This window comes from Heliconius melpomene, chromosome 17, assembly GCF_056956725.1.
Source record: "Heliconius melpomene rosina isolate 202511_hmr_F chromosome 17, ASM5695672v1, whole genome shotgun sequence".
Classification (NCBI taxonomy): domain Eukaryota; kingdom Metazoa; phylum Arthropoda; class Insecta; order Lepidoptera; family Nymphalidae; genus Heliconius; species Heliconius melpomene.
This window is the reverse complement of record NC_140405.1, coordinates 4,187,724-4,200,312: the sequence shown is the minus strand read 5'-3', so window position 1 is coordinate 4,200,312 and position 12,589 is coordinate 4,187,724. Positions and strand designations below refer to the sequence as shown.

At 32.7% G+C, this 12,589-nt stretch overlaps 2 protein-coding genes across 4 annotated transcripts in view; both read left to right on the top strand.

The window, feature by feature from the left end:
• LOC146529897 (cytochrome P450 4g15-like) overlaps positions 1 to 12,589 on the top strand; it is a 286,682-nt gene that overhangs the window by 273,471 nt on the left and 622 nt on the right. For 2 of the 3 annotated variants that reach the window (XM_085200647.1, XM_085200648.1), the window contains exons 3-11: positions 1,739 to 1,950; positions 2,409 to 2,606; positions 2,874 to 3,056; positions 3,884 to 3,956; positions 4,053 to 4,179; positions 4,253 to 4,439; positions 4,711 to 4,823; positions 5,185 to 5,422; positions 5,750 to 5,935. In XM_085200647.1, the coding sequence (XP_085056773.1) occupies positions 1,743 to 1,950; positions 2,409 to 2,606; positions 2,874 to 3,056; positions 3,884 to 3,956; positions 4,053 to 4,179; positions 4,253 to 4,439; positions 4,711 to 4,823; positions 5,185 to 5,422; positions 5,750 to 5,935 (1,513 nt within the window). In that variant the 5' untranslated portion in view covers positions 1,739 to 1,742. Of the gene's footprint in view, positions 1 to 1,409; positions 1,562 to 1,738; positions 1,951 to 2,408; positions 2,607 to 2,873; positions 3,057 to 3,883; positions 3,957 to 4,052; positions 4,180 to 4,252; positions 4,440 to 4,710; positions 4,824 to 5,184; positions 5,423 to 5,749; positions 5,936 to 12,589 lie in introns of those variants that run through there. The other variant, XM_085200646.1, reaches the window with a different exon arrangement.
• Positions 6,593 to 9,166, top strand: LOC146529898 (uncharacterized). Its single transcript, XM_085200676.1, has 2 exons — positions 6,593 to 6,599; positions 7,754 to 9,166. The coding sequence occupies exons 1-2, from the start codon at positions 6,593 to 6,595 to the stop codon at positions 8,377 to 8,379; spliced, it is 633 nt and encodes a 210-aa protein (XP_085056802.1). The 3' UTR covers positions 8,380 to 9,166.

Sequence of the window (12,589 nt, the reverse complement as noted above, 5' to 3'; positions counted from 1 at the left end):
TGGTATAAATCATATATTCACAAGGATCTTTGGCGAAATGTGAAAAGACGTAAAATTGGAGTGAAGTGGGGAATGAAAAAAAAAAAAACTTGTAAAAATAAAAAATATATACCTACATATAAACTATACAAAGACAGCACATAAGATCGCTACGATGGCAAGAAGGAGTAAGGCCTCAAGCGTGTGCTTGTGGGTTCGATTCTAACTCGAGGAAATTAAACATTGAATATTTAAATTTCCTTACTTCGGTGTCTAGGCAAATCGCTACCCTGCTGTGCGCGGGATACAGCGTGAGGCTAGAATAAAAATATTATCAAATTACTATATCCATACCTATATTATAAATTCGAAAGTAACTCTGTCTGTCTGTCTGTCTGTCTGTCTTTTACGCAATCAGGGCCAAACCGCTAATTTAATTGTGATAAAATACTCATATAGAGATACTTGAGGGTCCCAGGATGAACATAGGATACTTTTTTTTTCTCATATTTGTAATATTTTCGATATATACCAATATATTAAAATAATTAATTTGACAAGCAATTTATTCCGCCATGTTAATAACAATCGTTATTAATATAATATAATCGCAAAGTTTGTTGTTTTAAGAAAACGTCACCCAAAGTGAGTTTGCTTAATGCATACATGGCGCGCGCCGATATAGATTTGTATACATTAACAAAAATTAGATGATTTCTATAATTTGATATTCATCCTTATGAAAATAAATATAATAGTCATTTTTAGCATTTCATCTAGATGGAAATTTTAGTTTGCTGTATAACATTCTAATAAATAAGATGTCACTGATTAAAAATGACCTAGCCTACGGGCTAGCCTAGCCCGTATAGTATGACCGATGCGAACGGGCAGATGACTTTGATGATTTTGTAAATTTTTATATATTTTCGAATTACTATTATTTTTATGTAATTATTTGCTGCTTATAATTAATTTATCTCAGTTCGGTTATCTATACCGATGTTATACACTTAAAATATCGTAATTTTAATCATTTGGGATTTTATTTAATATTGTTCGCAAAAATTAATAATTATTTAATATAGAAAAATGTTTAGTACGCGCGCACGGCAAACTTTTACTTTACTTTTTCTAATATTAAGAATTTCCTTTAGTTTTACTTCTTTTGTTTGTTCATTTCGGTTACTCAGATATTTTTTCTAATAATAAATCTCCACTTATTATTTTTTTTTTAACTTAATTTAATTATTTAGGCTCATATTTTCGCGGGCGTAGCCGCGTCCGGGCCCACTAGTATTATTATAAAATGGCAACACAATTTAAAGAGCACAACTCTATTATAGAAACTATTATAATATGTCTATAAACATATACTGTGTAGATACCATGTATTTAAAAAAAAAAGTTTAGTATGTCGCCTTAATAAACTCTTTATATTGCATATTTATATGTTTCAACTTAATATATATCTGCCAATAAATTAAATTGTAGTTATTTAAAAGTGGAAGCGTTGAGTGTCGATGTATTAGATTTAAGGTGCCAAATATATTTCTTAAGTAAAATTGGAATAAAACAAAAGGTACCGTACATATAGATGTAGGCATTTAATTTTTTATCAAGAAAAGAAGTAAATCAAGTAACAATTACAATAATTTTTAATTAAACATAAGCCTAGGTCTTTTTAAAAGATTTTTTAGTATTAAAGGAAGAAATCTTTATATAATTTCATAAATATAAATTTCCATTTTATTCACAGAAACATGACGGTCGTAGAGGACATCAGCCCTTACTCGTACAATACAACGAGACTGATCTTCTACCCCCTCGTGCTGCTCGCAACCGGCCTATGGTTGCTCTACCGATGGCAGCAACAGTCAAGACTCCACAAAATGGGCAACCAACTGCCAGGTCCCCTGGCCATACCTTTATTTGGAAATGCGCTATTGGCTTTGGGGAAAAAACCAGAAGGTATTTTTTTTATATAATATCGAAATTATAATTGTTTTATTTTACAAAGCTTTTTAAAATAACGAGCAGGATGTCATTCACATATTGCTTTATTATTTAAATTTTATAAGCGATTTATTATATACATAAAAAATATTATAATTTTTTTAAGTGTTATTCTACATCTGGAATATAAAAATAGTTATTGAGAAAGTATACGTATAATAATTTGAACGTATTCTTTGTACGTTTTTTTAGTAAATAAAAAATAACAATTTACAGACTTTAGTCAAGTTGTTAGTGAAATGAATCTGCAATATACTGTTAAAAAGTTTTTGAGCGCGAGCTTTGTAATAATTAATTATTAATATATAGTTTATTTTATATTAAGCTTTAACTATAGCAAATATACCTATACGTCTTTATAAAAAAAAGTATTATAATTCTAATCTAATTTTACTTTTTTATGTTTCAAATAGAACTTATATCGATGGCCCTGGTTTACGCTGAAAAGTATGGGACAGTGGTTCGCGGGTGGCTGGGCTCCAAATTGATTATATTCTTGTCTGATCCAAATGACGTTGAAGTCATTCTCAACAGCCAAGTTCACATCGACAAAGCCTCCGAGTACAGATTTTTCAAGCCATGGCTTGGCGAAGGATTACTTATTAGTTCAGGTGGGTACAGCATTACTAGACTAGACTTCGTTACAATAAATGTATAAAAAGAACTTAATGCCATTAATTTCAGTAAACCGTATTTGTCCTCAAACTATTTGTCCTGTGTTTATGTTCGTATAGGAATAATATTTTTTCGATATAAGCATTTCCTTATTTTTTATATACGAGTAATTTTTACTCCGCTACACTAAAAGAAATATACAAATAAAGTTTTTTTTAAAACACCAACATATTATAGAATTTTATACGTTTACATATTTTCAGGTGAAAAATGGAGATCTCATAGGAAAATGATTGCCCCTACATTCCATATAAACATTTTAAAGTCATTTGTTGATGTATTCAATCAAAACAGCAGAAATGTTGTTAATAAGATGAAAGGAGAAGTTGGCAAAGTTTTTGATGTACACGACTATATGAGTGGAGTTACTGTAGACATTCTATTAGGTAAGTCTTTTTTTTTTCAGCTTTGCCCCACATATTGCAGGGTAGGCAGAGAGAGAGTAGCACTCCACTACTTTGTGGTTCAGTAGGAAGGTGTTTCCAGGTCGATATGACATGGATACCTTAAAGGCCGGTAACGCACCTGTAGCTCCTCTGGTATTGATCGTGGGCCACGGTGATCACTTACCATCAGGTGTCCCGAATGCTCGTTTGCCTTGTTCTTTTTCATAAAAAAGAACCTACTGTAAAGACACTTCGTTCCACACCTTCCGCCTACTTTTTCGTGACATTGGAATTGAGTGGCGAAACTTAACGACGCGCTTTTGCCTTGGTACCAGAACGAAGAAATGAAAATATTAATATTCATTTCCCGCTCGTGCCCCTGGACCACGACTGGCCTCTAATTTATCAGGTTAATCATAATAGGTTAGTAATCGGCTTTTTATCGAATAAATGTTTACTACAATATTACATTGACTTGTTAATTGATATTGCTGTTTCTTAATTAATTATTTATTACTACATTAGTGATTGTTTTTAAGGAAATTTATTTCAAGTTACTTGTATTGTATTCAATGAGAAATTAGCATATTCGCACTTCCTGCTGTTTATTTGTCCATGATTTTTTTTTCGTTTCACGCTATATTCCGCACACAGCAAGGTACGCAGAGGGAACCTGGGAAACTAGTGTTAAGACACTTCCTTTTATCACTTTCTGCTGAATTCTCGAGCCATTGGGGAACTCAACGACGCACTTCGCCTTGTTACCGGAGCGAGGGAATGAAAATATTTATATAATCATTGATTTATATACTTTTTTTTGCATTTAGAGACCGCCATGGGAATTACAAAGGACACTCAAGACGGTAAATCAGGTTTTGACTATGCTATGGCTGTGATGAAGTAAGTTATTTTACAATTTATTTTGTAAAATAGATCTTTCAACTAAAGAAATGAGTGAATTAGAAATATATTTACTAATTTATGCTTATTTTTTAGAATGTGCGATATAATTCATCAAAGACACTACAAATTCCATTTACGTTTCGATTCCATTTTTAAGTTCACATCATTTTTTGAAAAGCAAAAAAGCTTATTGGATATTATTCATGGACTAACTAACAAGGTACGTTTCTTAATAATTAAATACACATTACGTTTATTTAATAACAACTCGTTACTAAAAATAAATTTAACAGGTTATTAAAAACAAGAAGGAAAAATATTTGCAAAACAAAGCAAAAGGCATCATCCCACCTACGCTAGAAGAAGTCACGCGATCGAGTCCCGAAAACGAGACCGGACTCGCCAATGTGAAAACTCTAGCTGATACTGTCTTCAAAGGATACCGTGATGATTTAGACTTCAACGACGAAAATGATGTTGGTAAGAAAATCAGGAATAAATTATATCTTAATTATACCCTGTATCCCGCACATAGCAGGGTAGGCAGAGGGAACCAAGTGTTGAGACACTCCGTTCCCCACTTTCTGCCGAATTCATTGCGTGTTGAGTGGCGGAGCTCAAAGCAGTGCTTTGCATCGGGAATTGAATCCACAACCTTTCACGTTTACAGTAGCACGTTTGTACCACTACGCCTCAAAATGTGTATTTTATATTATACATTATTAATAAATATTTTTTAATTATATTACAGGTGTGAAAAAACGTCTCGCTTTCTTGGATTTGATGCTTGAGTCTGCACAAAACGGCACAAATAACATTACCGACCATGAAATTAAAGAGGAAGTCGATACTATTATGTTTGAGGTAACTAAAAGTGTGAAACTTTTATTTTTAATTTGATATATAAGGCTTTATTAAATTACTTGTACAGCTTCTCACTGTATCCCCTATGTAGAAGGGTTAGTTGGGGGAACCTAGTGTTAAGATACTCCACTTCCCTTTATGCTAAATTATAGGGGTATTGCGTGTTGAGTGGCGGAACTCAAGGCCGCGCTTTACCTCAGCCCCAGAGCGTAGAAATGTAAATATTAAATATTTCATTCCCTCAAGTGGGACTCGAATCCACAACCATCGCGTTTACATTCGCTTGGCTTGTATTTTATTGATTTTTATTATTACTTAATAAACTAATATTTTATTTTTCATATAATTACATTAAATTTAGGGACATGACACAACAGCAGCCGGATCTAGCTTTGTCTTGTGCCTTCTCGGTATTCATCAAGATATCCAAGCTAAGGTTTATGATGAACTCTATTCAATATTCGGGGATTCCGATCGCCCCGTCACCTTCGAGGATACCCTCCAAATGAAATATTTAGAGCGTGTTATCTTCGAGTCTCTGAGAATGTATCCACCAGTGCCCATCATTGCCAGGAAATTGAAACGTGATGTCAAGATCGGTACGTATTTCTTAAAGATTTAAAAATATGTATTATAAAAAATATATAAATCACGCTGTATCCTGCACACAGCTGGGTAGACAGAGGGAACCTAGTGTTAAGAGACTCGGTTCTCCACTGTCCGCCACATTTATGCAACTTACTATCCTGGACACCAGAGCAAAGAAATGTAAAAATATAAATTTAAATAAATATTTCATTTCCTAGAGCCAGTATCGAACCTACAACCAGTCGGGCTTACAGTCACACTTTTTGCCCATGCGCCAGGACTAGCCTCATAAAAAAAATGATGTCTCTTTTTAACATAATTTGGTATTAACCTTTTAGCTACTAATAACTACGTCCTACCCGCTGGAGCGACCGTTGTCATTGGCCAATTCCAAATTCATCGAAATCCAAAATACTATGAAAACCCCAATGTCTTCAATCCAGACAACTTCTTGCCAGAGAATACTCAAAACAGACACTATTACAGTTATATTCCTTTCAGTGCCGGACCTAGGAGCTGTGTGGGTAAGTCAGAAATCAAGTTTATGTTTTTGTTTCTTGCTAATGAAAACTGTGTAATATATTCTGTTTCTATACATATTAAATGGGATCGATAACCTAAGTACTACGTCAGTACAATCCGTATATATAAAATTCTTCAACTATTGAGTGACTGACAGACAACGCACTGCCCAAACTAAGCGACGTATAATTTGACATGTTACTTGAGGATTGTAGGGGAACACTAAGAGAGGACGGGAAGCGAAATTTTTAATTTTAGAGTGGTAGTTGAGGTCGTTATGGCGTTGTTAGACAACATCCCTAAAGAATAATTATAAAAACAAAAATTAGCTTAGGCAGAGGGAACATAGTATTAACACACTCCGTCCCCTCTTTCCGCTGAATTTTGGAGGCATTGCGTGTTGAGTGGCGGAACTCAACGCCGCACTTTTATCTCGATACCAGAGCGAAGAAACGGAAATATGGAGTGGGAGTCGAACCCACAACCATCGCGTTACCGTCACACTCCTGTGCCCCTGCGCCTCGACGTCTATATTAAAATTATTATTATATTAAAATAAGTAATTTTAATATCCTTATATTTTTATGTTCCCACTCTGGTAGACAAACCGTGACATTGAGTTGAGTCGAGTGGCAACTCAACACACAATGTCTCGAAAAATGGCTGGTAATAGGGGAACAGTGTCTTAAAACTAGGTATTGCCTACTTACGTAGGAAAAAGCGCAAAACTAGTTTTTAGAGTGGTACACGCAAACGAGATTGCGGGCTACCTCTAGTATATAACACGTGTTTGGGTTCATAGGCATCCTCAAATACATCCTCAATAAGTTTTATTTAATAGAATAGAACATAATCGTAATATCCGCATTTTATTCAAACGGCATTAAAAAATGTCGAACTGGTTTTGGAATAATATACATAATATTCAAATTTATTATTGATAGACGAAGTTTGGCACGCGCTAATAGTTTTTTTCTTATCTTCACACTGTATCTCGCATAAAGTAATGTAATGTCAAATGACATCACAGACAAGCAAGTACAGTCGTTCTTTGTTCGTTCCGCTTTTAAAAATTAAATTTCGTAATTTAAAGTGACTAAAAACAAGTGAAATAGTGATTTAAATTATATTTATAAGCAACTTACGTGGTTGCAATTTTCATTTTAAAAAGTTGTAGTTGATTAAGTGTTTAAAATCTGGTCTAAAGTTTTCTAGTGCAAGAGGTCGACGGGCAAATACCCGCATTTTTTATTTATAAAATGAACAGTCGATAGAAAAAAGTATTGCCTTAGAATATAAATACCATATTTGCACTAAACGCTAGCCGCTTCGATAGCCCAGTATATAGAGGTGCAGATTTAAGTAGAAGCCAACGTGTGAGCAGAGTTCAAGACCAAAGCACAAAATATTTTTAAAAAAAATATATTTTTTAAAAAAAGTATTTTCATAAAATTATTTATAATGTCAAGCACGTGTAACATTTGTAAATTGAATGTACTGGTTACGCAAAAAAGAATAAATTGTGCAAAGTGTCAAACCAAATACCACTTTGAATGTGTTGTTCGATCGGGGACTAAATCCAATATCGTACGAGGACTGTGGCTTTGTGCGGCCTGTAAGAATAAGTCTCCACCTACTTTAGTGGAAAGTGGAATTGGAAGTGCTCACAAAACTACCGAAGAGACAGTCGCCTCTGATGATAAGTGGCTATCGGCAATTAGAAACGAAGTGCAGAAAGTTATTACCCAAACTGTAAGTACAGAACTCATAAAAATTCGGGAAGAATTGTGTGGATTGCAAGATATACAATTCATCCATAGAGTATTTGTCAAATATTTTCGACACGGTGAAACAGGAGTTGGAAGAAGCAAAAAAAGAAATTTTATTATTGAAGAAAGATAATAGCGAATTAAGAGACATAGTAAATAGTCACGCAAATGCAATTAGTATTATTGATAAGGAAGCCAGAGCAAATAATATTGAAGTGCATTGCGTACCCGAACATAAAGGTGAAAACTTACTTAAAACAGTGGAACAAATTGGAAGGGTTATAAGTATTCCTATCACTGAGGGAAGTGTAGTTAAATGTACCCGGGTGGCTAAATTTAATAAGGCGTCCTTGCGTCCAAGATCGGTTGTGGTTAAATTTAGTTCATCGTTACTAAGAGACAAATTTTTGGCAGGAGTAATTAATTTTAACAAAGCTAATAAAGAGGATAAGTTAAGTACAGCGCATCTTGGGTTATCTGGAGAAAAGAAACCAGTTTTTATTACAGAGCACTTGTCGTCTACAGCTAAGGATATCTACGCTGCAGCTCGTATTTTTGCCAAAGAAAAAAATTATCGTTTTGTTTGGTCGCGTAACGGCAATATATTTTTACGAAAATCGATTTCTAGTGACAAATTATTAGTGAAATCTAAGGACCACTTAGTTACTTTAGCATAAGGATTGTTTCAAGTATTGCTTCTTGATTGTAAAAAAAAAAAGATGAGTTATCACTTTAATATATTTTATCAAAACGTTAGAGGTATGAGAACAAAAACAAATGAAATATATCTTTCTGTCCTTAATTCAAATTACGATATAATAATTTTTACAGAAACTTGGCTTAATTGTGGTGTACTGAATAATGAGTTAATAGATGATAGATACTATGTGTTTCGTAGGGACCGTGAATCCGGTCAATCGTGTAAATTGGATGGAGGAGGAGTTTTAATAGCAGTGTTAAAAAAGTTTAAATGTTATAGGATCAGCTCGTGGGAAACCAACTGCGAAGATATCTGGGTCAATATAATTTTAAATTCAAAATCTATTTATATATGTGCTGTATATATTCCCTCTCCACTCAATATTTCCACTCTTGAACAATTTACACAGAATGTTGAACAAATAATAGTTAACGAACAATCACATGCTGTTGTTGTTGGCGATTTTAATATCTCGTCATTGAAATGGAGTTCTGCTGATCACACTTGTATATTAACTCCAAGCAATAGCAGTAAGGCAGTATCCATCATCAGTGATTTCATGGCATTAACAAATCTATTTCAATTTAATTGCGTCAGTAATGTATATGGTAAAACATTAGATCTTGTGTTTGGTACAATCAATAATATAAAGGTAAAGAAAAGTAATTTCTCTGTATGCTCTGTGGATAATTTTCATCCGCCTTTAGATATCAACCTTAGAACAGACTACGATGATTCATTATTAGCTACAAATTCTATAATAAAGCACGATTTTAGAATTGCGGACTATGGACAAATAAACAAATTTCTTCGAGATATAGATTGGGAATCTTTATTTAGTAAATGTGACAATATTAATGAAATGACTGATATCTTTTACATACAAATACGAAAAATTATAGATAAATGCATTAAGAAAAAAGTAGTTAAGCAAAATTCACCTTATCCAGCATGGTACTCAAATAAATTAAAAAGACGGCTTGCGGAGAAAAATAAATATAGGATACAGTTTAAAAAATACGGTAATCCGTTGGACGAAATTGAATTCAAAATATTGAGAGAGAAGTGTGAAATTCTTATTAACTTAGAATATAAAAATTACATTACTAACGTTGAAAATAATATTAAAATTAATCCAAAATTCTTCTACTCTTATATTAAGATGAAGCGTTCTAACAAATGCAACTTCCCTGCTTTAATGACTTTGAACGGCGTTTCGTCAACCAATGGATCTGATATTTGCAATCAATTTGCAACGCACTTCTCAAGTGTGTATACTTCACAAAATTTGACAACACTTCATCCATATAAAGCTACATTGTTAAATTGCACTTCAGAGTTGTCAAAAATAAACATCCAAGAGAAGGATATTGTCGATAAATTAAAATGTATTGATACAAATAAGGGCACTGGACCGGACAATATACCTCCCTTTTTTGTTAAACAGTGTGCTGTCCATCTAGCTAAGCCTCTATTCTTATTATTTAATAAATCTTTATGTGTAGGTGAATTCCCGTGTTCAAGGAAAGTTGCAAAAGTTGTCCCCGTCTTTAAGGCCGGTGATAGAAAAGATATTTCAAATTATAGACCAATTTCCATATTGTCAGTTTTTTCTAAAATATTCGAGTCATTAATTTGCCCAGTGCTCACGTGGCCTATGAAATCAGAAATTATAGAAAATCAACATGGTTTTATCACAAAACGATCCACTCTGTCGAATTTGGCAATAGTTGTTGATGATTTAGCTATGGCGTTGGATAATTCTGAACAGGTAGATTGCGTTTATACAGACTTCGCCAAAGCATTCGACGTCGTCGATCATAGTATTTTATTAAATAAACTTAGTGTGTATGGTATCAATGGCAATCTAATTAAATGGCTTAGGTCTTACTTGTTGAATCGTAAAATGAATGTAGTCTTAGGGGGATATCTGTCGCAAACGTTTATTGCGACCTCTGGTGTCCCTCAAGGTTCCATTCTTGGCCCCACATTGTTTGGGTTTTTTATAAACGATATACATGACTGTTTTAGGCATAGTAGATTTCAATTATATGCTGACGATCTTAAAATATACAGCAAAATTATTAACATAGCCGACTCGATTAAATTACAACAAGATTTGGATAGACTTTCATTGTGGTGTGATAATAATAACTTAAAAATGAATCATCTCAAATGTCACATTTTAACATTTAGCCGTAAAGTTAAAAATATTAACTTTAACTATTCTATAAATGGAAATATTTTAGGAAGAGTCAACCAAATTAGCGATCTTGGGATCATATTAGACAATAAGTTAAGTTTTATTCCACATTTAGACGACATAATAAAAAAGGCACTAAAATTGCTAGGTTTCATTTTGCGAGCCTCAAAAGAATTTAAAAGATCTAGTACCAAAATAACATTATTTAAATCTATAATACGTAGTAAGCTTGAATATTGTTCTATTGCATGGAATCCTCATTACAAGTCACATGAAAACAGATTAGAAAGAGTACAGAAGAGATTTTTACGTCAATTGGCTTACAAAGATAACTTGCTGAAACAAACTAAAAGCTATTCCGATCACTTAAGATTTTATAATGCCCTTTCTTTATCTAATCGTAGAGATTTACTTGATCTTTGCTTCTTACATAAGATTATAAATGGGGGTATAGATAGTCCAAATTTGTTACACAGAATAGGTTTAGCAGTACCAAGGCACAATTCTAGAAGCCACAATAAAAATAAGCACACTTTTAAAGTGCGTTTCTGTAGGAGTAACATAGGCAAAGCAGCTCCATTAAATAGAAGTCTAATATTATATAACAGCATATTCAAAAAAGCAGCTTTAGATATATTTAAACAATCTATATCATCTTTCAAACTACAAACAAAAAAAAATATGTTTTCTCTTAAAAAATAATTATCAATTAACTTGAAATTATTAGTTATGTTTTTTAATAGGTAAAATCATTGTTAAATTTTTGTGTTCTGTTTCTTATATAGTACTTATAAGTTTTTTATTTTTATTATACTTTATATAAATTATTATATTTTATATATATATATATATTTTGAAGTGTAAGTAATGTTAGTGTAGAATGATTTGTATTGTGTTTGTTTTCTGTTGTTTTTCTTTTTTATTTCATGCATGTCAAGTTAGCCTGTAAGTGGGGTATACAATTAATGTAGTACTCGCGTAAGATTGTTTTTGTTTTTAGTGTTTGTATTATTATTGTATACAACGTTGGCTTCCTATTAAATAAAATAAAAAATAAAAATAAAAAAATAAAATAAAAGTAGGGAGTAAAGTAGGGTAGGCAGAGAGAACCTAGTGTTAAAACACTCCGTCCATTTTCCGCCGAAATCTCGAGGCACTGCGTGTTGAATGGCGGAAATCAACGTCGCGCTTTCCCTTATTACCAGAGCAAGGAATGTTAATTGATTAATTTCCCCGAGTGGGAACGAACCCGCCACCACCGCGTTTACTGCGTTTTAATAGTTACATTAAAACATAATTTACATAAACAACGATTTACCTTCAGTCAGGCCTCAATAGTTTTCGTAATTACCATAATTAATTATCATTTAATCTATAATAATTGTCTCTGATCATTAATTCCCGTTTTATTCATTAAAATAATTAAATAATATCTTTTTTTACAATAGTCATTGTAACACATTGAAGTTGTTGTAAAATTGTTTAATGAAATTGTAAAGTATATATATAAAAAACTAGCGGCCCGCTCGCGGTTTCACCCGCGTGAACTATGTTATTATTAATTTCTGTCTCCATGACTACGTCCTGGTGACGTCTATGCAAAATTTGAGACTCCTAGCATTTGTAGTAACGAAGTTTCATACAAACTTTCGACCCCAAAAACAACCCCTTAGAAGTCGAATATTGCAAATTCCCGTCTTAGCGAGCACCTACGTCCTATAAGTGACTCCTATGCAAAATTTGAAATTCCTAGCACATGTAGTTTCTGAGATTTCGTGATGAGTGAGTGACCTTTCGATTTTATATATATAGATAAGGATTTTACCCCTGATGTTCGAATTTAAAAACAAAACATAAAAATATATAATTCATAAAATTGTTTAATTGAATAAAAAAGAAATAATTTAAAAATGAACAACATTAATATTATAAATAGGTAATTTAACACAATTTAAATAAACTGGCTCGTGCCTATACAAAAATG